General features: G+C 41.6%; 1 protein-coding gene across 2 annotated transcripts in view; it reads left to right on the top strand.

Annotated features, from left to right (window-relative positions):
- shc3 (SHC (Src homology 2 domain containing) transforming protein 3) overlaps nt 1–27174 on the top strand; it is a 66744-nt gene that overhangs the window by 35671 nt on the left and 3899 nt on the right. For both annotated transcript variants that reach the window (XM_062484461.1, XM_062484463.1), the window contains exons 5-10: nt 25117–25170; nt 25338–25389; nt 25621–25750; nt 26082–26235; nt 26390–26486; nt 26610–26801. In XM_062484461.1, the coding sequence (XP_062340445.1) occupies nt 25117–25170; nt 25338–25389; nt 25621–25750; nt 26082–26235; nt 26390–26486; nt 26610–26801 (679 nt within the window). The remainder of the gene's footprint in view (nt 1–25116; nt 25171–25337; nt 25390–25620; nt 25751–26081; nt 26236–26389; nt 26487–26609; nt 26802–27174) is intronic.

Here is a 27174-nt window from a genome sequence, read left to right as displayed (position 1 = left end):
AGCACTAATTCTCTTGAGTGTTTTTCATTCAGATGAATAATCATTGGATTCAGGTCAAAAGTCTATCACTTGAACTGATTTCATCACTTAAGACACTCAAAGTCAGAAGCTTGGCATGCTGGGACATGGAAAGGATTAAACATTCAGACTTTCATCAAGGTAGAAAATGTTGGTTTGTCCTTTTTCATCAATGTCCTCAAAAAAGCAATCTGCAGAGCCAGTAGACACAGTAGTCTGTGGGGTGACTGTCTGTCTCTGGAGCACGTGCAGGCAGGGCAGGCAGGGCAGGCCAGCTGGATGAAGCTGTCCTGGGGTCAGAGCTGAAGAGAAGCTGTCCAGCTAAAGAGGGGTAGTCCAGCAAGGAGTCTGTGTTGCTCTCAGCATCCTCTGTTGCACTCTGTTGAGCAGGCCTCTGCATGACCCTCCAGACCTGTCAAAGTGAAGAAAGGGTCCATGTCAGTTGTGAAAAATGAAGCTTTTCCCATCTACACTTGATACAGACTTCATTTTTGACTGTGAAATGCAGTGGCATTACTTGAACTTGAATCCAAATGTGTTGACCTGATGGAGACCCATGCAAAGTCACTCAAAACACAGGTTCGATTCCTGGCTCTGGCAAGAGTATTTAGCTCTAAACTGGTCAATATACACATCTGACCAAAGACCAGCTCGACCTTTGCCTGTAATCAGTGATTCTGACTGCCAGAGACCTTTAAATAGGCTGACTGAGTGAAACTAGCCTGGCTAACGTAGGTCGCTTTCTCAGGCAAATGACGAAGGAAACAGGATTGCTTTGAAAAATCCTATACTGGCTATCTTCAGCAGGCTATTGTCTACAAAAAGCAGTCCTCCCTGACGTTTTTGGAGTAGAATTGAGTGAAATACAGTCACTGCCAGTGAGCGAACCAAGTCTACCCTTACAAAAAAGAAGTATACTATTATCATGTTACTTAAAGTATACTAGCAGTGTACTTATTTATATACTATTTTTGTACTTATTTATATACTATTTTTGTACTTATTTATATACTATTTTTGTACTAAGTAAACTGAATTGGCCCACTTTTTAGGTCATTTAGTACACTTTAAAGTACACTTATGGTGTATTTCAAGGTTTACTTTTGAATACTGTAAAGTAGCCTGTGTAGTGCACTTTCAGTTCATCAAGTATACTTCCTTAAGTACTTCAAAGTATACTTTGGAATACTCTAAAGTAGCCTGTGTAGTGCACTTTCAGTTCGTAAAGTATACTTCCTAAAGGACTTAAAAGTATACATTGGAATACTCTAAAGTAACCTGTGTAGTGCACTTTCAGTTCATGAAGTATACTTCCTAAAGAGCCTCAAAGTATACTTTGCAATACTTTCATGTGCACTTTCAATTAATGTAAGTACTTCAAGAAGTAAACTTAATAAATGTAATTTTACTATTACTTACTAATATATTATAATGTTTTGAGCCCCTCAAACGCCTCAGATTATAAGTCACTTAGCAAGAACGGGGACCCTTGCAAAGTTACACTGCAGATTCTTAGCTGAAAGAAGCTATTCACTGCGCAAGCGTTAAAAGAATCCAGCTCTTCTTATGAAACGTAATAGTCATTTAACTCATGGTTACAATGGTAAACCACCACAACAATGACTACGCAACAAAACACTACATTCTAAGCAGACACATTTAAAAAACTAAATTGATGAAGTTAAATTTGTATTTCGAACAAACGGCAAATTTATCAGCACATTTTAACACTATTTACCGCCTTTCATCATGGGAATTGACCAGCCAATGAGCCACGCTATCTTCATTTTTGCACGTCGTTATTTCGTTCTTCAGTCAGATTGACAGTATAACCTTCAAATGCATAATGCAACCCTTCTGTCTGCTTCTTTCTCAAGGAGCTTTTTCGTTTTTTCCATTAATACTCCAATTGATAATTATTAGTATAAGATTGTAGGGCTTCAGAATGTTTTGGCAGTAATTAAGGTTACAGCTTCAGTACCAAAAAAGATTCAATGTGCAATGCATAATAGATTTTCATAGACATCAATAATTAGAATGAGATGGATCTAACCTGTAATGTACTTTTAAATTATTTTTGACTGTTTTTGCTGTATAATAATAGAAAACGTACATCCTACTCCAGAAGAAATGTATACCATTTTCTGTTTCTAAGCATACTTCTTAAAAGTATATCAAAAGTGAACTATTTTCAAAGCATACTTAAAAGTACATCAAAAGTGAACTATTTTCTAAGTATACTTCTTACAAAAGTGAACTATTTTCAAAGCATACTTAAAAGTATATCAAAAGTGAATTATTTTATAAGCATACTTAAAAGTATATCAAAAGTGAATTATTTTATAAGCATACTTCTTAAAAGTACATCAAAAGTGAACTATTTTCTAAGTATACTTCTTACAAAAGTGAACTATTTTCAAAGCATACTTAAAAGTATATCAAAAGTGAATTATTTTCTAAGTATACTCCTTAAAAGTATATCAAAAGTGAACTATTTTCAAAGCATACTTAAAAGTATATCAAAAGTGAACTATTTTCTAAGTATACTTCTTAAAAGTATATCAAAAATGAACTATTTTCTAAGCATACTTCTTAAAAGAATATCAAAAGTGAACTAAAAGTGTACTATCCATATTTTAGTATACAGTATACTTTAATATACTTCTTTTTTGTAAGGGTAACTCTGAGGCTAACGTCAAAACAATGCACTCACTCAAATTGCTTTTCCACAAATCACAAAAATAATAGGACCATCTGGCTAAAAGCACAATTCCCACATCTCTTGAGGCTGCCCTGCCCTTTTCGGGGGTAGAATTTATCGAACTGTAAATAAAATGGTGAACATGATGCAACCAAAACATGGCTGCCGCCTAAGCCTATGCGGTCTCCCTGGCGTCCGAACTCACTCCAATTACAAAGACTTTCACGACCCAAATCAAAATTCTGAGCCTACAGGTCTGTGGGGAATCGCTTTTTCTCCGAAAGGCTGCCCTAGAATTTGCCGAGATGCAAAATGATTCACTAATTATAAACACAAAGGGGAAAAGCTAGCTACTTTTCGAGTTCGGTTTTCCGTCACTTCAAACTCACAATCTAAAAGGTCTAAAAGTGCTCAAACCTTCACCATCATTGAAGAGTAGTGTACTTTCACGAACCCAATCATTGATTCTATCTTAAAATGTGTAAAAACAGGTGACATGACTTACCGAACGTGGCTGCCTCCAACACGGCTATCAGGCGATTCCAGTTGAAAACAACAATGGCCCCCGAAAAAGAATTTATATTTGTAATGGCGAGCTGCGATTGGAAGCAAAATGAAACAGGAACTAAAAACCGAGGGTGGGGGCTTGGTCAGCACACAATTTTCAGAAAGCATGTGTGTGTGTATCGCCATGCTCGCGCTTGTGTCAAGTAGGGTGACCACCTGTCCCGCTTTGCGCTGTATCGCACAGCATTTTCAATATGTGACGTGCGGGGCATGGGGTGATAATGCTGTGTGACACAACGCAAAGCGCGACAGGTGGTCATCCTAGTGTCAAGTGGCAGGATGAGTCTGAGAATTTGGAGCATGTGCGCTATGGAGCAATTCAATTGAATTAAATTATATATTGACATATCAAGGTGAAATTGCGTGTGGTACTTCAGAATGATGTCATCTTGAAGGCACAAAGGTTTGAAAAACCATCAGTCAAAATTATATTTGATTTATTAACACAAAGATATTGTGGCAATGTGGACATTTACATAAATACACTTCTTTCAGCCATTTTGTATTGCATTCCTTATTCAATTTAACCCTATAGAAAGACATGTGTTCTACAAATCTGTAACAATTTTCAAGTTGATTGGATCTATGGTTCATGAGAAGAAGGGTTTTGAAGGTTGTACCAAATGTTGACAGTACAGCAAAATCTATCATGGCGGACCTTATGGGTTCTTGAGGCTTTGTTGCTCCCCATGAGAAATAAGGCATGTATACCAATTTTCAGGCATTTTGGAATAATGGGGCGCTGGGGAAATCACGTACACTTTGGGCGTGGCTTATAGCGCCACCTATGGGCGTACATGGGCCATTAGCGGTCTGGGAGTAGTGAGTGACCTGTTGTATCATTGGGCCAAATTAGAAAAAATCGTGTCAAGGACTTTTTGAGCTATTGGGCCATTTAGCGGAGAAAAATAAGAATAAGAATACTAACAAAAACAATAGGTTTCCTCCTACCGGAGGAACCCTAATAAGTTCAGGGAGCATCCACCAGCATTCTGTAAACATTTTGTAAAACTTAAAGAAGTAAATTTAAACCACTTTATCGGCAAATCGGTTTTGAAAATGACCGATAACCATAAAAATGCTTAATAACGGCTCAGATCATCGGCGTGGTCGACCCCTATTACAAACATTTTCCTTCAAAACATTCTTTGTGCTTTCACATGCACTTCATAATAAGAAACAATTAGAGCAGTGGGCCAACTAGGTACTTTTGATTTTTATGGGTGTTTTTATTAAAGCTATTATGTGTAATTCAAGAGGTTAGCAGTTAGCAAGCTAGCATTGAAAGCATAGAGCCATCCCTCGCTTTGGAGGTGTGTCTAAAGCCACGCCTCCTCTATCACACATACATAAACATGTCCAAACATGTCCAAACTACATGATCTAAATACTTAATTACATTAACAGTAGAAGTGCAGAGCAGAGGTCATTAGACCCCAGTGAAGATATAAAATGTTTTATCCTTGCACTTGATCAAATTCCAGGACCTTGCTTTCTTGACTTTTCCTAAATATGTGTGTATATCACAAGTAGGGGAAAACCTTGCCCGGGGTGCCAAATGTGCTAGGACCGCCAATGTGCACAAGTCTGTCATTCAGACAAAGATTATATAGCCTAAATAAGATATGGAATAGTAAAATATGTATAGTTTATATATGGACTATAATCATGTGCTAAATGATGACAACTATTTTAGTGAACTCTATGAAGTGCATTAGCTTCACATGGGCGTTTGTGTGTTGACTGCTAAACGCAATTCTTATGTCATGACATAGTGGAAGAAATAATTGTAATCGTAAAATGCTAATATGTTTTGTAAAGTGGATAAACATAACTAATAAATACATTTTGCATATTGACACATGAGCGAAACCAATCATATTATATGATAGTTTGCAACTATTTTGCAAATGGTAGGCTGAACCATTTAGGAATATAAGAAGGTAGGCCTAATAAAAGGTGATGACGGCCTTGTATGATCATTGGATTCACATAGTGTTACCGATCGTTCTTGAAGGCTTATAATTTATAATAGTTAGAAACACAGAGAGACTACAGGGCTCCGTGACTCCTCGATTTGGCCGGCCACACTTTATTGTATCCACTCTCTTTACACACAACTTCCTCCTTCACAATCAAATTCCCCCTTTTCTAATTCCTGCCTAACATTATGACATACCACTCAATAAAATATCTTGCAATAGCATTTCTGAAATATCGAGAGGTATAAATGAGTAAATGGGCATTTTACCACCTCTTAAAATCTGGCTGCAATGAATGCCAATATTTTTTACAAGGAGTGCGTGAGTGTAACAATAAGATAAATGAAATGTGCTCTTGAGCTGTAAGTAGACCTATCAGAATGGAACTGTGCACGATGCAATACCCGAGATTAGCCTTATTCTATTAAGTCCGTAGATGTAAAGGGAACAAAACGTAGGCTATTCTAAATTGTGCTACTGCCCTTGCTTAACCCGCCATCCATACTTGAAACTGTAGTTTCCCAATTTTACAGTAATAGCCTACATGAAACCAAAATACACAAATTCTCAACCAGTATGATATTATCCACTGTCTATTATAGGCTACACTGCCTGTCTTGTCATAAAAAAAGCATTTGGTTAAAGCACATGGTTACCACATGTAGACTAACATCAAGTAAGCCCATAGCCTAGAATTTCCAAACATATCACACATGGGTCTTATTTTTGCAATACTTGGACCGTGTCCTGACAATTAATGAAGAACATAACATGTTTTGCCAGTATAACTGGCTCAAATTAGACCATTGAATGTTTATGATGTCCCTGTGTGTTTATATTTCTGACTGGGGACAACAGCGCAATCTTGTCAGCCGACTATAAAATGTTGATAGTGTTGGGCTACTATAGACCAACTGCAGTCTAACCCATAATGTTATGTTTGTTATATAATATAATGATACACTAGTGATTAACTGAGTGACACAAGAACGCAGGTAGAGACATGGGTAGCTATTTTAACTCTGCTTTTACTAGCCAGTAGAAGAAATAGTAACAATGCCATGAACCGGTGCAGTAGAGCGCCACCTAATGCATTGGAATCACAAAACATGCGATTGACACTATCAATTGTCTACATAACATTTCCTCCCAACATAATAGGGTTGTTTAAATAATTAAGGTCTCTCAATAACATTACTTTGCATTAGCACCGGTTAATCTATAAACTACAGAACAGTCTCTTTGAAGGCAACTTGTGTTATTGTTTGAAAGTCTCTATGTTGCCTTATAACGGTCAGGTGCTTTAGGGATCCTTGAAGGATAGCGCTTAGTCTCTACTACGGGAGCATGTGAGAACTCTCCCTGGTGACGTGCTGAGCATGGTTCCGCTATCACAGTAGCTTCCGTTTCCTCCTGTTCGGGTTGAAGTGTACTGCGGCCTGTTGTGGAAGGAGTGTCCAATTGTGCCTCCTGGTCTAGATGTGTCTTACGTGTCAACATCTGGTCAGTGTGGCGTTTCCCCACTTCTGCTTCTACACTGACACTGTATGAAACTGGTCCTGTTTGAGACGTCAGGACTCCCGGCATCCACTTCTCTCCCTTCCGGTAATCGCAAACAAGGACAGTGTCACCCACAGCGAACTGTCTGGAGTGCGCCTGCCAACGTATCTGTTGAGAGTCTTGTGTATGTCACTCCGCACTAGCTACACTGGGCTTGATGAAGTCCAGTCGAGAGCGTAGCTTGCAGTTGAGAAACAGCATAGCCGGTGACTCTTTAGTCATGGCGTGTGGGGTGTTCTGGTTTGTCAACAGGAATGTGTCCAATCGCTGCTGAACTGGGATGCTTCCTCTAGATGCCATAAGAAAGTGCTTGAATGTCTGAACGAAACGCTCGGCGAGCCCATTAGTGGAGGGATTCCATTAATTAATGTGTTTCACTCCGTTCGATCTCAGAAATGTGGCAAAGTCCTCTGAACAGAACTGAGGACCGTTGTCACTGACAAGGATGTGCGGAATGCCATGGCGACTGAAAAGGCCCCTCAGTACTTGGATAGTCTTGCTAGAGGTTGTACTGTCCATGATGTGAACCTCTGGCCACTTAGAATGAGCATCTACAGTGACCATGAACATGTGACCCTCGAACGGGCCAGCAAAGTCAATGTGAATTCTTTCCCATGGGCTAGCGGGCCATATCCAGGGGTGGAGAGGCAAGAGGCATTGGGCTTTCTGTACCCGCTGGCAGGAGTGGCAGGACTGTGACTGAAGCTCAATCTGGGCATCAATGCTGGGCTACCTTACATAACTGCAAGCGAAACTCTTCATTCTTACCATACCAGGGTGTGCGACGTGTAGCTCTGCCAACACACGGGGGCGGAGCTTCGGAGGTACAATCACCCGAATGCTCCACATCAGACATCCTTGCTGGACAGTGAGCTTGTTGTGTCGGCTCAGGAACGGTGACAGCTCACTTCTGGTGTGTTTTTCTGCTAGTAAGCGTCCCGTTGTTACCATGTCCAAGACAGTAGACATTGTGGGGTCAGCCATGGTGTCTCGTCGTATCTCCCTGTTGCTGACGGGCAGTGTTTCCATCTGGCGGATGTATAATACATCCACAGTGTCGACTTTGTTTCCATGTTTCACTTCGAGTGGCAGTCGTGAAAGTCTATCTGCATTAGCACGGAACTCAGTTTTCTTGTACTTGATGGAGAATTTGTGGGCTGACAGGATGAGCGCCCATTGCTGAATTCTGGATGCCACCATAGAAGGAACACTCTTTTGAGAACTCAAGATCGTAGTCAGAGGACGATGGTCGTTGAGTGGCATGAATTTCCTACCATAAAGTTACTGGTGGAACTTCCGTACTCCGAAGACTATGCCAAAGGCCTCCCTTTCGATCTGGCATAATTCTGCTCTGCCTTGCTGAGAGTTCTGGATTTACATTTACATTTATTCATTTAGCAGACGCTTTAATCCAAAGCGACTTCCAAGAGAGAGCTTTACAAAGTGCATAGGTCACTGATCATAACAACAAGATAGCCACAAAAACATTGCGAGTAGCCAAAACATGAAGCACACAAAAAGCAAGCAACAATAATAAAAACAATATCACAGCGAGTACAAAAATTTTAATCAGTTACCACTAACCACAAGAGCAACAAGTCTCTAAGCAAGAGTCATTGTGATCCTTGAGGAAACTAACATCGGGTCAAGCGAACCATTCCTAAGTACTGTTGTACTCCCGGAACAAGTGCGTCGTGAGCCTTTTCTTGAAGGTGGAGAGACAGTCAGTGTCTCTGATGGAGGTGGGGAGTTGATTCCACCACTGGGGGGCCAGACAGTAGAAGAGCTTGTGTTGGGACCGGGCGGTCTTGAGCGGTGGGACCACCAGGCGGTTGTCTGAAGAAGACCGTAGGTGACGGGTGGGGGTGTAAGGCTGCAAGAGAGACTTGATGTAGACGGGTGCAGTCCCGTTCACTGCTCGGAAGGTCAGTACCAGGGTTTTGAATCTGATACGGGCCATGATAGGTAGCCAGTGGAGAGAGATGAGGAGCGGGGTAACATGGGAGCGTCTGGGTAGATTGTAGACCAGGCGGGCCGCTGCGTTCTGAATCCTCTGAAGAGGGCGGGTTGCACATGCTGGGAGACCAGCGAGCAGCGAGTTGCAATAGTCCAACTTGGAGAGTAAGTAAGTAAGACTTTATTTATATAGCACATTTCATACAAGAATTGTAGCTCAAGGTGCTTTACATAAAATCAATAAAAACAATAATACAAGTGATAAACAATTCAAACAAAAATAAAAATCCCAATAAGATCTCTGTTCAAGAGAGAAAACAACTTTAAACATGCATCTTAAAAGTAACATATACATTTGGTTCACCCCTGGTCTGTATATATAAAACCATACACTCTGTTAACAGATCCTTTCCCCAGGTCAAGAGTATGGGCCGTATTCTCTGTTAACAGATCCTTTGCCTCAGATCAAGAATACAGATTGTTTTACATATTTGTTTAAATACTTCACGCGACCAGAGTTCTTGTACGCTATCAGAGTTCGCCAACTCTGACCTAGACAAAGTAAAAATAGCAAGTCAAATAATGACCCAAATTTACTAAACCAAGATTCTACAATAAAATAACTAATAAAAGTAGGATTACAAGTAACACACATACATTTGGTTCACCCCTGGTCTGTATATATAAAACCATACACTCTGTTAACAGATCCTTTCCCCAGGTCAAGAGTATGGGCCGTATTCTCTGTTAACGGATCCTTTGCCTCAGATCAAGAATACAGATTGTTTTACATATTTGTTTAAATACTTCACGCGACCAGAGTTCTTGTACGCTATCAGAGTTTGCCAACTCTGACCTAGACAAAGTAAAAATAGCAAGTCAAATAATTACCCAAATTTACTAAACCAAGATTCTACAATAATATAACTAATAAAAGTAGGAAAACCCTTTTGAGATAAAATTACTTAAATGCTTCGGTAAAAAGGTAGGTTTTAAGCTGTCTTTAAAAAATTTCTAGAGTGTTTGCTTCCCTAATATTTATGGGTAATTTGTTCCATAGTTTTGGGGCGTAATTGACAAAGGCCGAATCACCAATCTTCTTATGACTGCTTCTGGTGACCTCTAATAGGCCTGTATTTGATGATCGCAGTGTTCTAGCTGGTGTGTAGTTTATAAAGGAGTTAGCAATGTAGCTAGGTCCTTGTCCGTGTAGAGCTTTGTATGTGAGGAAAAGGACCTTAAAGTCAATTCTGAAGGTAACAGGGAGCCAGTGTAAAGTAGCTAGGACAGGACTAATGTGTTCTCTCCTTTTAGTTTTGGTTAATAATCTAGCTGCAGAATTTTGAATGAGCTGTAGTCTTTCAGTGGTTTTCTTGGGAAGACCAGTGAAAAGTGCGTTACAGTAGTCCAGCCGGCTGGATATAAAAGCATGAATTAACTTCTCTGCATCATTTTGGTTTATGAATGGTCGTACCTTTGCTATATTCCTCAGGTGAAAGAAAGCTGTTTTGGTCACTTTATTAATGTGAGAGTTGAAATTCAGTCCAGGATTACACCGAGACTCGTCACCTCTGGTTTAAGACAGGGGGTTAAGCCTCCAAGATTCTTAATAAGCATCTCTCTTTTGGATTTGGGGCCACATAGTAGGACTTCGGTTTTGTCTTCATTTAATTTAAGAAAGTTATCATTCAGAGGACAAGAGAGAGGACAAGTGCTTGGACTAGCAGCTGGGTGGAGTGCTCAGACAGGTATCTCCTGATCTTCCGGATGTTGTAGAGGGTGAATCTACACGACCGGGAGACTGCAGCTACAGTTAGGTCCATAAATATTTGGACATTGACACAATTTTCATCATTTTGGCTCTGTATACCACCACATTTGAAATGAAACAATCAAGATGTGCTTTAAGTGCAGACTTTCAGCTTTAATTTCAGGGTATTTACATCCAAATCAGGTGAACGGTGTAGGAATTACAATACATTTTATATGTGGCCCCCCCCCTTTTTAAGGGACCAAAAGTAATTGGACAATTGGCTGCTCAGCTGTTCCATGGCCAGGTGTATGTTATTCCCTCATGGGAGTTCGTTATTTCATTGACAAGGAGCAGATAAAAGGTCTAGAGTTCATTTCAAGTATGGTATTTGTGTTTGGAATCTGTTGCTGTCAACTCTCAATATGAAGTCCAAAGAGCTGTCACCATCAGTGAAGCAAGCCATCGTTAGGCTGAAAAATCAAAACAAACCTATCAGAGAGATAGCAAAAACATTAGGTGTGGCCAAATCAACTGTTTGGTACATTCTTAAAAAGAAAGAACGCACTGGTGAGCTCAGCAACACCAAAAGACCCTGAAGACCACGGAAAACAACTGTGGTGGATGACAGAAGAATTCTTTCCCTGGTGAAGAAAAACCCCTTCACAACAGTTGGCCAGATCAAGAACACTCTCCAGGAGGTAGGCGTATCTGTGTCAAAGTCAAAAATTAAGAGAAGACTTCACCAGAGTAAATACAGAGGGTTCACCACAAGATGTAAACCATTGGTGAGTCTCAAAAACAGGAAGACCAGATTAGAGTTTGCCAAAAAACATCTAAAAGAGCCTGTACAGTTCTGGAACAACATCCTATGGACAGATGAGACCAAGATCAACTTGTACCAGAATGATGGGAAGAGAAGAGTATGGAGAAGGGAAGGAACTGCTCATGATCCAAAGCATACCACCTCATCAGTGAAGCATGGTGGAGGTAGTGTTATGGCGTGGGCATGTATGGCTGCCAATGGAACTGGTTCCCTTGTATTTATCGATGATGTGACTGCTGACAAAAGCAGTAGGATGAATTCTGAAGTGTTTCTGGCAATATTATCTGCTCAGATTCAGCCAAATGCTTCAGAACTCATAGGACGGCGCTTCACAGTGCAGATGGACAATGACCCGAAGCATACTGCGAAAGCAACCAGAGTTTTTTAAGGCAAAGAAGTGGAATGTTCTGCAATGGCCAAGTCAATCACCTGACCTAAATCCAATTGAGCATGCATTTCACTTGCTAAAGACAAAACTGAAGGGAAAATGCCCCAAGAACAAGCAGGAACTGAAGACAGTTGCAGTAGAGGCCTGGCAGAGCATCACCAGGGACGAAACCCAGCGTCTGGTGATGTCTATGGGTTCCAGACTTCAGGCTGTCATTGACTGCAAAGGATTTGCAACCAAGTATTAAAAGTGACAATTAGATTTATGATTATGGTAGTTTGTCCAATTATTTTTGGTCCCTTAAAAAGGGGGGGGCACATATAAAATGTGTTGTAATTCCTACACCGTTCACCTGATTTGGATGTAAATACCCTGAAATTAAAGCTGAAAGTCTGCACTTAAAGTACATCTTGATTGTTTCATTTCAAATCCATTGTGGTGGTATACAGAGCCAAAATGATGAAAATTGTGTCAATGTCCAAATATTTATGGACCTAACTGTATGTGGGCCGTGAGGGAGAGCTCGTCGTCCATGGTAACCCCAAGGTTCCTGGCAGAGGATGAAGGGGTCACCGTCGCAGATACCAGGGTGATTGAGAGATCCTGGGAGATGGAGGCTTTAGCCGGGATGATGAGAAGTTCTGTTTTGGCGAGGTTCAGCTGGAGGTGGTGCTCGGTCATCCAGGCAGAGATGTCTGTGAGGCAGGCCTCAATCCTAGCTGAGATCCCCGGATCGGTCGGGGGGAACGACAGGTACAGCTGCGTGTCGTCAGCGTAGCAGTGGTAGGAGAAGCCATGGGAGGTGATGATTGGTCCAAGTGAGGTGGTGTACAGAGAGAAGAGGAGGGGTCCAAGGACAGAGCCCTGTGGGACACCAGTGGAGAGCTGGCGAGGGCCTGACTGTTTGCCTCCCCAGGAGACCTGGTAGGATCTTCCTGACAGGTAGGATGAGATCCACTGGAGTGCAGTGCCAGTGATGCCCATCTCAGAAAGTCTGGAGAGCAGGATCTGGTGGTTAACCGTATCAAACGCTGCAGAAAGGTCCAGCAGAATGATGACGGATGACCTGGAAGCCGCTCTGGCAGACTGGAGGGCAGTGGTGACTGAAAGGAGGGCAGTCTCTATGCGAATGCGATAGGTCTTTCTTCGCCACTGGGCAGGACGTGAGAAATGACTGACCCCCCTTCGTAGGGTGATGCATCGCAGGCGAGCCGGATGGCTTGTTTAGGGTCGTAGTGAGTCAATACCTTATTTGAGACAAGTAACTGCTTTGCCTCCGGGAACGCAGACTCACAAGCAGTAGTCCAACTCCACTTCTTGCCTTTGCAGAGAAGTCCATTGAGTGGATTCATGATGGAGGATAGGTTTGGGATGAACCATCCGTAATAGTTTATCATTCCTAGAAACGAACGTAGTTGACTCACATTGGCGGGTGCAGGGGCATCAACGATGGCTCTCACTTTCTCTGGTGACTTGTGAAGCCCTGCAGCATCGATGGTGTGACCTAAGTATTCCAGTGACATTCTGAAGAAATCAGTTTTCTCGCTGAACACGCAGGCCGTAGCCCTCCAGCCTGGCAAGGACAGCATTCAGGGTTTTCAGGTGTGATATGTCATCCGGACCTGTTACCAGTATGTCATCGAGGTAACAGTGAGTGTTAGGAAGGCCCAGAAGGACTTGGTCAATAGCCCTCTGGAACAGTGCTGGAGCCGAGGCTATTCCAAAGGGTAAACGGTTGTAGGGCTGAACGATTAATTGCATTTGCGATTGGTCACGTGACCTACGGTCTTCTTCAGACAACCGCATGGTGGTCCCACCGCTCAAGACTGCCCGGTCCCAACACAAGCTCTTCTCCTGTCTGGCCCCCCAGTGGTGGAATCAACTCCCCACCTCCATCAGACACACTGACTGTCTCTCCACCTTCAAGAAAAGGCTCAAGACGCACTTGTTCCGGGAGTACAACGGTACTTAGGAATGGTTCGCTTGACCCGATGTTAGTTTCCTCAAGGATCACAATGACTCTTGCTTAGAGACTTGTTGCTCTTGTGGTTAGTGGTAACTGATTTAAAAATGTTGTACTCGCTGTGATATATTGTTTTTATTATTGTTGCTTGTTTTGTTTTTTGTTTTTCCACAGGTACACTTGCACTTATAGCGGTTCATGTTGTTTAATTGTAACTTGTTTAACTACATGCTCTTATGGTTCTTCCCTTTGGCACTTACTTTGGTTTTTCACAATGTGTGCTTCATGTTTTGGCTACTCGCAATGTTTTTGTGGCTATCTTGTTGTTATGATCAGTGACCTATGCACTTTGTAAAGTTCTCTCTTGAAAGTCGCTTTGGATAAAAGCATCTGCTAAATGAATAAATGTAAATGTACCTAACCCTAACCCTGTACGATGGCCTCAGGCTCGACATAACCTGACACTACAGACACTTTGCCAATTTTGCCTTTAAAAAAGATGCTGCGCAGTGTCAAAGTATTGTGCAAAACCTGCCTGGCTAACATTGCTACCTCACGGGGAAACACCACCAACCTAATTCGGCCCTAAAAAAACACAACAAAGCCATGTATGATGCATAGCTAAAATGCTGAACACCAGTGTGTCAAATAAGACAAATAACACCCGCCAGGATCACTGATCGAAATTTTTCAAAGCCTAACTCCATATTCATGTACGAAATTACTCAAGCAGTAACAGCGTTCATCACGAAAGATATGATGCCCCTCGGTGATACACAGTCACTATGGCTGTCAGCAGGGCCGGATTAACCATTAGGGCAACTGGGCACTTGCCCAGGGGCACATGACATCTAAGGGGCCCTGGACAATGTCAACTAAAATGTTACATCACGTTATGAACGCAGTCCTAACTTTCCTTAATGTGAGTACTTTATTACAACTTGTTCGATCAAAATGTTATGTTAAAATCACGTCAAAAACAGTGTTTGTGTAGTCTAGTAGTAGCTAACACAGTTACGTTGCCCTTACGTTGCCGCAACGTCACTCGATGACCAAACATACGTTGCCGCAACGTCTTTGGCGACGTTGCGGGACCGTGCATCTGTGGGACGCCAGGACGTAACCGCAACGTAATCTTGTGACGTTGCCAGTCCGTAAACGCGACGTCGTGGCAACGTTATTTTCCGACGTTGCCAGTCTGTAACCGCGACCTCCTAGCAACGTCATTTTCCGACGTTGCCAGTCTGTAACCGCGACCTCCTAGCAACGTTATTTTCCGACGTTGCCAGTCTGTAACCGCGACCTCCTAGCAACGTAATTTTCCGACGTTGCCAGTCCGTAACTGCAACGTTAACTAAGTAACCTATATTTCTCAATTCTACTGCTTATATTGGGGCGGTTCATATGCAGACCTCATTTGCCCAAAATGCTACTTGTTCTTGTATAATAGGCTACATGGTAGCCAACTTTAGGAGGACTATGTTTGTGTGATGTGTAGCCTAACTCCAGCTAATCATAAACAAGGCAGCATTTCCATGTAACATTGTCATTTTATTTCAAACAAAGTGCCAAACAGTGAATTAAAATCTTCTGCCAGTCCCCGCTACAGGTCCTGTCTGTTGGCCCTGACAATGAAGCACAAAATAAGTGTTCTATCAACATAATTGCACGTGTAAAAAGGCGCTATAGAAGTCATAAAAAAATCACATCTAAAATAATATACATCATCAAAAAAAGATGTGATTCTCGATTTTTGTCACATAGCCATGTGAAAGGTTGGATATGGAAGCTGCAATCATGATTCATTCACCTGGCTTGTTTTGAATGGGCTTCCGGGGTGTGTTTGAGTGTCTCCTCTATGAGGAGCTCCACAGCTTTCTCTCCCAGTCCCGTCTTCCACTTCATCACAGCGTCTGGAATTAGAAGTCATGAACTTATTGTCAGCACCAATGTGAACGTTGAACGCTGCGTATAAGCCATAGTTCATGGCATCTCCAAACACTTACCACTCTCTTTCGCAACTCCAGCACCTTAAGGCACTCCTCAAGGTCTTGGAGTTCAGCCTGTGTTTGGGCCACCTGTAGGTCCATCACTGGCACCTCTTCAGTGTGTCTGCCCTGTAGTCGCCTGAATAGGAGAGCCTCTCGCTGGTTCTCCTCCAATGTCTCCATCTTCCGGAGCATAACCTGTAATGTGTCTGTCATTAAAGACAAGTAAAACAAGTTTACAAGAGTTAGCATGATTGGCATACACTGTGGTTCTTCTAGATTAGCTGTAACAATGATGTAAATAACAAATGTTACCTTGAATGGTTGTATACAAAGCATATATTTTTTTGAGTGTCTTTAATTTGCACTTGCCTGGCTGCCAGCTGTTTTCCTGGGCCCCCAATTGGTTCACGTCCACCAGACCAGAGTTGACATCTAGGGGTATGGAATCTGGTGATGCAAAAGTTTTAAGTCATGCTTTTGCTTCAAAACATAGCCTTTAGGTTGCCATGGCTCATACAATTATTGTCACTGTTTTAAACGGTCATTCATTACTTTACCATCATTTCCCAGGGACACAGTGCTAGGCCGTGTGACGGTGGTAGGATAATCTGTACAGAAATGAAAATGGAATGTAGTTTATGTACATAGTTATAGCATATTGATATTAAATGAGTAGCATTGCACATATGTGATCGTTCGAAAGCAGGGCCCCACATCGTAGCGTCGCACATGTGTGATTCTGAACATTCCAACCGATTGTTTTCCGATAGACAAAAACTATATGACAAACGCTATAGTAAGGCTTCAAAATTTACAATTAGTAGGCTAACAAGTAACACTAGCAGGTAGTAGCATTGCTACGAGTATTATGCTAGGTTGCTAGGTAACGGAAGCTAATTAAAGATACCTAGCTGCCGTTTTGGAAAAATAACTGGTGGAAGCGTCGGAAATATTTAGAACTCACGCATCTAAAGGTTAAAACGAATAAACTTATCCAAAAACAGATGTCATGTACAAATTGGAAAAATTAGTGACATGATACTTTTATAGACGCCATTGCTGTGCATGCCATGGCCGACTGATTAAAACGTGATCAGCCACGCTAGCTCCACAGTCTTTGAAAATTCCGGGCTAAATAAACTATTTTGGGACAAGGTTTTTAACAGTTCTGAACGTTTATTTTCACTCATTCTTTTGTGGGTGATTTGTGAGACGCTAAACTTTGATAACATGTAGGCCTATGCATTTTCAGTATTTCAACATAACTTTCTGGAGGGTTTAACCTCTACTGTATTGTAGCTAGCGAAATCCTAACGTAAACAATGTGAATCATGGCCTAAATTTCAAACATATACGTATTAGCATGCCCCATCCAATTTCTGAAAATATGTTTATATATTTAAACTATTTCTGTAAAGAAACTCACCTTTGAAGTAGCTAATTGGGTGTGCTCAAGCCTTCGGCGAGAGCACAACCTTTGTTCTCTCACATATATATTATTATTTATTATTATTGTTTATTTTCGCCCCCCTAAAACTCAGTCAATATTTGGCCTACATACACAACGGCGGTGTCAAAAGGTTCGTCTTGGTAGCGATTGCGTTGCTTCTATTGGAATTTACGTTCCGTTGCATGGTTTGGGCTTAAGTTTTTGTGGCGAAAAGTGAAGCTAACGGTGGCTAATTTGCTAGCCACAGTCACTGACGTTACTAACGTCACTAACGTCACGAAAACACGCGTGACTACCTGTAGCAGAACATTCGTTTCGCATCTGTTAACTTGGGGGATAGCTAGGCTAACTATAGCTTTACTGCGAGGCAGCTGCAGGAACGCCACAAGCAAAGAGGCCAGGGTGATAACTATTTACTCATTTTACTTTGTGATATGACACACAATTGTGATGTGTAATGTACAATATAAGCTGATATTATTAAGGAAGTACATCTACTTTCGGAAACAGTAGTCTACTATTTCACTGAAATATTAGCATCATGACATTAGCCTGTGTTGCCCGGGCAACACATACTACAGTGGTCTATGATGTATCTGTTTTCAATCGTTAAAATAAACATTCCTCACATATACATTTTCGTTGTAGGATTTATTATGACATTAGATTACAAGTAAACGATTTGTGGGTGAAATTATCATTACCTGTGGTTTCAATCCAGTGTATCACTGCAACGCTGTAGCCTACGCGAGACACTACAAAAACATTTACACAGCTGTAGGAAGTCAAACGGCGACAGAACATGTTCGGCACTCCCCTTACTTAAATCAAAAGTCTATCTAACTACTAACCTGAACTTCATTGCCACAGCCTAAACTTTGTCAATCTGTTCATGAAAATAATTAATTTCAGCCTAAACCGTACAACGGAACGTTAAATCCAATTCAACCAACGCAATCGCTACCAAGACGAACACAGCAGTAGTCTAGTCTGTACTACTACTGTACCGTAGTAGTACAATTTACCGGGGCAGCTTCTCCACACAGGGCTATATCGCATTTTGCGTTGTTACTGACAACGATCGCTACCAGTGAGCTTTTTATGAATGAGCGATTTTCCACTAAATAAATGTCAAGCTTATTTACGTTTTGGGGGGCATATTTTCAGTTAGCAGATGGTACTGTTTGAATCGCGATTCCATCTTCTACTGCCGGGTAACGTCGTAGAATAATCTTCAAAGGGGGTTCTTTATTAATGAATGAATGCAATGAGTAGGCTAAATGCATGAAAATATCACGAGAAGGGAAAAACTTAAAAGGACGTTTAAGTCATAGAGATTAGGTCAATTTGTACACCGGTCTGCCAAATGTATTCGTTTTGATTCAACGATGAGGCTGCCTCTTGCCTCTTGGGGAAATAAGACATCCATTTCATTATACACTTCACTCGTATTTTCAGTTGTAAATGAGCAGCAAAAAAAAGTGCTTTTAAATCTATGTAATCTTTATAAATAATAAGTATGCATTTTTATATAAAATACAGAAATATCAGTTGTAAAAATGTCATAAAAAAACGGACCCCTGTCCAACCGACGCAAGCAAGCACACCCTACAATTTCCCCAGAAATTGTACCCTCTCTAGTTTCCAGTTGAAATCCAATGCGTACAAGACGGTGTTGAACACCTGCAAAATCTCTTCTGAAACCCCAGTTTCAGCGATGCGTTGAAATGGGCATGCGCAAAGTTGTTGCTCAGGGGCAGACTGAGGGGCAGGTTTGCTAAGGAAGAATTGTAATATTCTGTGATGACTTGTCTTTGGAAATGAAACTCTTAAGAGTCGCTTACCTTTTGGTCACATTTAACAATTTCACAATAATCACAAAAATTATTGGAGCACAAATTTGCATTGTGTGTCATACAGCTTTGGTGTGCTATACAAATAATGTTTGCTTAATCATGTTACACATCACACATTGATTGCTTTTGTACATGTTTATAGTAAAGAATGAAAGACTAAATTATATTCCAAATTCAGTCTTTTATTTATTAAAGCTATGTTTCTGCATATGAGAAAATTGATGACCAATGACATGCTGGGGCTCAGCTGCACATGAATTACATGCATTGTCTACATTTATACGTGCTGGGTGCAACATTTAATATTGTGTGTGATTGAAATTCATGTAGACTATACATTGCAAAGGTGTCAGAACTGAGAGCAGTCCAGTGTGATCTCTCCATCTCTGGATAAACCAATATTGCACTCGAGATCCGTTGTCCTGCGACCAAAGAGCGACTTAACCGCAACTTAACCCATGGTACCAAAATTAATGTATCCAGCCGACCAAGGTACAACGTCGCGGCAACGTTGTCCACGGGTCTAAAAATAAGGTAACAGCCGACCAAGGTACGACATTGCGGCAACGTTGTCCATGGGACCCAAAAATAACGTAACCACCCGACCAAGGTACAACGTCGCGGCAACGTTGCCCACGGGTCTAAAAATAACGTAACCAGCCGACCAAGGTACAACGTCGCGGCAACGTTGTCCAGGGGACCAAAAATTAACGTAACCAGCCGACCAAGGTACGACGTCGTGGCAACGTTGTCCATGGGACCAACTGGCAACATTCCCTTTATAACGTCGCTACGACGTTGCCAGAAGGTAACGTCGCGGGTTACCAACTGAGCACTTACTGGCAACGTTGCCGCAACGTCATGTGTTAGCAGTGCCGCCGCTCCCATAACGCTCACTACGCGCTGTGCGTAGGGCACCAACTCCTGAGGGGGCACCAAAAAATAGCCAACTGAAAAATCATCATAGTTATAATACCGATATTATTTTTGTATAGAAATATTAGACACGTATATTACAAAACAGGCAGAACAAGAGATGTAGCCTATTTAAATGCTCACAAAAAGTTACGATGGTGCCCCCCCCCCCCAAAAAAAAATAAAATAAAAACAAAACAAATGGGCTACACACTCAACTTCCCAAGCTAGCTGTGGGTGCCCTTTCCTCAGTGGGCTGACGAACTTTGACAGTAGGCTAGGTCAACTTTTCTAAGATGGGCTTAAAACGATAACAGGAGTCAGGGGAAGGAAAAAAGAAAGAAAGAGACTGCGAGATGGTGCCCGTGCATCACTTTCAGGTAAGTCCATGTTTAATCATTGTTAAATACGGGAAATTGTGCTGCTAATTTAATGGTTAGCCTATGCATACACCTCAAACTTGCTGACGTTATTGCTAATGTTAGCACACTCAAATATGTTAATTTAGCTAGGTGCAAGCTAGATTGAGATTTTACTGTTAAACATTATATATGCATTTTACAAGTAACTGCGCCAGCTAGCTGTGACTTTCTTACCTACTGTCTGCCAAGATTTTACCAATTGAAAAACGGCTTGTAAAATGTTTATTTTACATAAAGCTCAAAAAGATATTTTGCGCTCAAATAAAGGCCCAAAAAAACCCTAACCCTAACCCATTTAATGCTTCGCGCGCGAGCATTAATTTTGGACATCCGTAACTAGCATCACATCAAATACAGGGGGGGGGGGGTGAGTATATTCAATCTATATACTCACCTATATGAATAGGATACATATTAACAAGGTCATAGTCAGAGTAACACAGATAATCTAGCTTGTATCGTTGTGTTACTTTTGACCCACCCATGTGTTACTTTCGTCCGAACTGAAGGGGTCGAAAGTAACAATGTGCAACTTGTGTTCAAAGTCAAATTATACTGTAGCCGTTCGACATTTGTACAAAATACCACATGGTATTGATAGACCACACTTGTGAGTTATTGACCCAACCAAAAATATATCTGTCTAAAACATTGTCTTTTAAGATTAAGTTTTTCTAAAAAATGGTACTTTTGCCCCCGCTCTCCCCTAAGGTAGAATGTTACTAGGGAAGGACACTCGTACCTACTCTCCTCGTCCTGATTAGTCAGCTGTCAAAAAGGCGCTTGACGTCACCTAGCGCTTTTCTGAAAAGTTGAGAAAATTGAACTCAAAAAGGCGTCAGGCTCAGCGCTTTTTTAGAAGTTTTTAAAAGGCGGACGCTTTTTTTAAAAGGCGTCCGCCTTTTTCCTTTTCCCATAGGGTTGCATGTAAAAAGGCGCTGAAGACAGCGCTTTTTTCTGAAAAAAGAAGTCAAGTGTGAACACGGCCTTAGAGACTGTTACCACCGATCCTTCAGTCTCTTTACCCCGTTGCCTTGTTACCGCAGCATTCGGTCGCACACACGCAGACTGGACAACAGTTTCTATCCAAGGGCCATATCAGGCTTCTGAATGGACATTGATTCACTTCATACTAGTCACTTTACACACTGTCACTTTCAGCTACTGGTTGCACTATCAGTAACATTGCACTACTGTACTTCACTGTACTTCGCCATCAGGCTCCTGAATGGACATTGACATGGTCATTGATTCACTTCTGACTAGATACTTTACACACTGTCACTTTCAGCTACTGGTTGCACTATCAGTAATATTGTACTTCACTGTACTTCACTTAGTTTAGAATAGGTTTATAGGGTTAGCAATAGGTTATTATTAGTGCTGTCAAACTATTAAAATATTTAATTGCATTAATGTCATAGTTAACTCGCGATTAATCACAATTAATCAGACATTTTTATCTATTCTAAATGTCCATTGATTTCTTTTTGTCCCATTATTTTTTCTCATTTTGATGCTCTTATCAACATGGAAAAGTGGATCGGATTGCTTAGTGCAAATGTTTTTTTTTTAATTGAAACCAACATTGCCATCGCCTAGCTTTGACGAGGGGGCGGAGAATTCGCATCAGCTGTGTGCTTGGCCATCAAGTGGTATTTCAGACTGGACGTGCTGCGATGATAGCTCAGTTCACAACGACAAAACACACAAATCACTTTGGTCTTGTCAATGGAACCATTTGACAACTTTTTAAAAGTAAATGTTCCATTTAGAATTTTGTTGGCATCCATTTCGGCGTCTCGCGCTTGCCATCCACTCAAAACGTAACGTTAGCCTACTACTCTTTAGCCGGCTCGCAAGCCCAAACAAGTGTGTGCGGTGTGCCCGTTGTTTCCGGTCTAGTTAGATCTGGTGTGGTGTTGTAGTTTCTCTAACGTCAGTAGTTGCTGCAACAGCATGTGAAAAGAACTACAAAGTTTGCTTGGCCAAAAAGAACGTTAATCACGCGATAAAAAAATTGACACCGTTAAAATGGGTTTGCGTTAACGCTGTTAATAACGCGTTAAACTGACAGCACTAGTTATTATGTGTATTTAGGGTTTAGTATATTGTATTATTTATATTTATCTGTATATTCAGGAGGTTTACTTATTTAAGCTTAGCATAGATGTAATTTATGTTGAAGGATTTTAAATTGTGTCTATTCCAATATGTAATGATGGTATTCAATGACACAAATCTGTGTTCTAGAAAGAGTGGTCTGGAGTCGCAGAGGTCCGATAATATCAGCTTTAACCCTCGTGCTGCCTTCGGGTCACATGACCCAAAGGTTCATAACGAACCATCGTTGTGTTTACCCAATTTTACCCAATATAAAAACAAATACAAATAATTTTCTTTTAACCATTCCAATGTGGGGGGTCTGAGACAGCCCGACAGTTAAAAGAAAATGCTTCACTTTGTTTTTGTATGAGGTAAATTTGTCGCAATACGACGGTGGGTCACAATGACTGATGGGTCAGAATGACCCGAAGATAACACAAGGGTTAATGCAGCAGTTGGAAATCAACAAGTACAGAGCTCTGGGGTGTTCTACGTTTCCCTACCCGCAACAGATTGGGTTGGTTCACAAAGTCCAACTGACTATCTGTCCCTGCCCCAGCATATATTATACAGTGCAGTAAAACAAAAAACACAAGAAGAGGGTTGAGCTTGTTCTCCTGTGCAGCAGGGAGTTGTTCTTGCCTACGCGTCCCACCTGCTTGGGTGCCATCTCCACCCGGTTTCAAGGTTGTTTCTGAAATGGAGAGATTAAGACACAAAGAACAGCCTGCTTCCCACACCCTGTGTGAGACACCATGTTTAAGCCTGAGCACACTTCTAAGTTTCATAAGACATAACTTTAATAAGCACAATATATTCTTTAATGTTCTGTGTACTTATATGTTATGTTATGCCAGGTGCTTGCGTTGTCTTGTCTTAAGAATTTCAGTGCCCAATCTGACCTTGTGTTGTTCTGTGCATCTGACAATAAAATACTTGAACTTGAACTTAATATAATGATACACTAGTGATTAACTGAGTGACACAAGAACGCATGTAGAGACATGGGTAGCCATTTTAACTCTGCTTTTACTAGCCAGTAGAACAAAAGTAACAATGCCATGAACCGGTGCAGTAGAGCGCCACCTAATGCATTGGAATCACAAAGCATGCAATTGACACCATCAATTGCATACATAACACACAAAGTGTTTGACATCCTTTAAAGATGTTGTAAAGAAAATTCCATGATTTGCTTCTCAGTACATACGTGTTAAATGAGTTCCTGAAAGCATGTGCAAAGCGCAAAAACTGAAATGTGGAGTTAGACCGTTGAACAGAACTCTTCTGTTTTCGGCTCAAGTTTTGTATAGGCGGAGCCAAAACCCGACCTATCTACGTCAAATCACAGACGGTTGCATTCTGTTACTCAGCTGGTATGATGCAAAAACAAAGTAATTAACACATAAATCACTCAGAGACTGCAGGTAGGTCTGTTCTGATATCTGCAATTGATTTAGCTAGTGTTGCTGTTGTTGCTAAATTCAATAAATTCGAGGGGGTGAGCTTGGGCTCCTTCAGGCGACAGGCCCCCCAGTCTCAAGCAGAGAAGACTGCTGATTTTCTCACGATTTCAAAGCCTAATTTAACATACTTGTCGGTGGGGTTTTTCATTCGAATTTGGATGGATAGTTAACAACACATTCTTCTGTGGTGTGATGAACTTAAAACTAATTTTCAATTCCACTTTACAGCATCGTTATATAATAAATAACATTTTGCAAAATGATTGAAGGGCTAGACAACAAACGAAATAATCCCTGAATAGCAACACGGAAATAAATGACAGTTTGACGAAGGTACGTTCATATTCCGACCGTGCCTTTGCTCCCTGTAAGCAGCGCCATCTAGCGACCATTACGTGTCAGTAACAACGCCCCAGTCTGAAGACTCACAGGTCATTGGACCCCTAACTGCGCTTCTAGTAGGTTTAAACCGGCTCAGCGCTTCTAATGTAGAAGCACTGTCCTACCAAATGTAGGAAATTGTTTTTATTTTGTTTCCTTCTTTTCGTTTTTTTCCCCACTGTATTCTGTCTATTTTGGCTCAACCAATCATAAAAATGTATTGTTAAAAATACTACTTTTTACTAAATGCTAATTGATTAGTTGAGTGGTATAAATGTTTCTGGAGAATTGTCAACCTCTCGTTACATCTGGTTGTTGGCTAGCTAAATTGTTTTTTGTTTAGCTTTTTTGTAGAGGGGGTTAAATGTTGTTGGATTGCGCTGTTCACCTCGCTGATTTTAGCTAATTATAATTTAAGCTTTAAACTGCTAATATGAAAAAAATAACTATCCGGGAGAGGATGCTCCCGGACCCCCCTACTAACATTTCTTTACCTTCCCCAAAATATCTTATTGCCCTCCCTACTGGGGACTAAGTGGGCTAGAAACGGGCCTGATTGACAGACAGGAAGGACATCCTCTCATTACATTTGTGCCGAACGTAATGATTGGTCGATAATTTTTTGGTCCTGTCCCTTCCACAGAAGATATATATATATATATTCCCATTTAGACCACTTAAATTATTGTTTGCTATCAGGATGTGAAGAGACCTTCAGTATAACAAAAAATATTACACATCCTAGCTTTAAGTCAAACAGTCAAAATGTGTGCTGGAAGCTTCTAGTTTTCGAATTGGTTGTGTTTGTTTTTTGATAGATCATAGCCAATCACCATATGCAGTCCATTTCCTTTGCATCAGGAGGAGATCCAGTAAGTGACAGTAGAGTGTTTTCTAAACTGACAGCATGAGCTTCTGTATGAATGGTGTAATAGTCATAATTGGAAAGCCACTTTATATCTGCATGCTATCACTTGTCGGATGGATTCTGACCTAGTGTAGTGCCAATGTGATATTTTTTTGTTGTTGCCCCCTTTAGGACACAACAGATTTTGTTGCATATGTGGCAAAAGACCCTGTGAACCGAAGGGGTAAGGAGATCTCCTCTTTGTTCTTGTCCTTTCAGAGAATGTTTCATTCAGAAACAACAAACCAAATGTTTTTTTGGGAGGTGTGTCTGTGTGTGTGTGTGTGTGTGTGTGAGTGTGTGTATGTAGCGGGGGATGTTTGTGGGGGTATCAGAACCTACTGGGACATCTTGGCAATTAGCACATGTTGAACCAATACTGAACAGCCGACACCTGGCACATTCCCTCGTCTAGCGTGTCACATCCTGGAGTGTTCTGATGGGCTGGCCCAGGATGTCATCAGCACGATTGGCCAAGCCTTTGACCTTCGCTTCCAGCAATACCTCCAGTGTCCCTCCAGCAAGCTTTCATCCATGCATGACAGGTGAGATCAGCTGGAGACATTTAGGCTGGCAATATAATTGTATGTTCTTCTGGTTGATTTTCTCAATTTTCCATACAAATGAAGGAAGCAGAGGGTTAAGTAGAACAGGGTCACAATTAGTCAGCCACTGTACTCTGAGTGACTGGGGTAATTATTTAATTATTTTTCAGTAATGTTTGACAATTCCTATGTTTTTTGTGTGTCACTGTTTGCGTATGTGTGTGTCTCTGCCCTGTGTATCCACCTGTGTATGTGTGTGTGTACGCCTCTGCCCCTGTGTGTATATGTTCCTGCCTGTGTGTTTGTGCATTCATGCCTGTGTATGTACCAGGGTCCTGAACATGGATGACTCGCCTTGGACAGAGGAAGAGGAAGAGCCAGCCGAGCACCCCTATTACAACAACATCCCTGGGAAGATGCCGCCCCCTGGAGGCTTCATTGACACCCGGCTGACCAATCAGATGGCAGGACAGGACAGCAACCAGGTAAGATAAACACAAAGGATGGGATCTTGTCAAAAATACTTCAAAAAGAAAGTTTACATTCAAAAGATGAGGGAATTGCAAATCCTACATGTAAATGTACAATTGTCCATAACATTTTAGGAATAAAGACTAAATTGATGCCTGTGCTTGTTAGATGGGTCCAGGTGCAATGGTAGACCAGACATACTACCAGGGCCGACACTGTGGGGAGAACCGGGGGGACGAAAGGAGGTCAATATTCATTCAACAGGGTAATAAGACAATCCATCTCTTGAACATAACAGAGGTGGTTGGGTCACCAGAAACCTCCCCTCTGACCTTGACTTGTGCTAGTCCATTTAACCTTCCATTGCACATCATCTACCCGTGTCCAGGGTCATGTGACATGTACAGTCTACCAGAGGGGAAGAGTCAAGTACCAAAAACGGGTGATGGGCCAACGTACATCAACACACAGCAGATCGACTCCCAAGTTCAGGCAGCACTGCAGGCCAAGGCGGAGGGCATGGCAGGAGGCACCCCGAGCACAGCCAAAGACAGTTCCAGGAAAGACCTGTTCGATATGAGTAAGAGAACAAGTAGTTCTAACTGTTCATTTACTAACCCTCCAGGGCCTTTTGACAAACACACTCAGAGCATGCACCGGGTATAAAACACTCAGTTCAGTCAAGATACTCACGTGATTGATTTCACCATTTATTCATATACATGATAAATAGGTTTAACATTGGCGGAATGGATGTACATGGGGGAGCGCTCCCTGCCTTCACTGCAGCATGCATGACATGAGGCAGGGAGCAACGAGTTAAATCCCCCACGGGGAGCACAGACAGACCACATGGGGGAGAAGGGGATGGTGGTGGGTGGCAGCAGCGCAGAACACTAAGGTAATCGAGGATGCATGTGCGTGCATGTGTGCGACTTTTCAGCGCCTATGGG

This window comes from Osmerus eperlanus, chromosome 18 (genome assembly GCF_963692335.1).
Source record: "Osmerus eperlanus chromosome 18, fOsmEpe2.1, whole genome shotgun sequence".
In the NCBI taxonomy this organism is placed as follows: domain Eukaryota; kingdom Metazoa; phylum Chordata; class Actinopteri; order Osmeriformes; family Osmeridae; genus Osmerus; species Osmerus eperlanus.
This window is presented reverse-complemented; position numbering and strand designations above follow the sequence as displayed.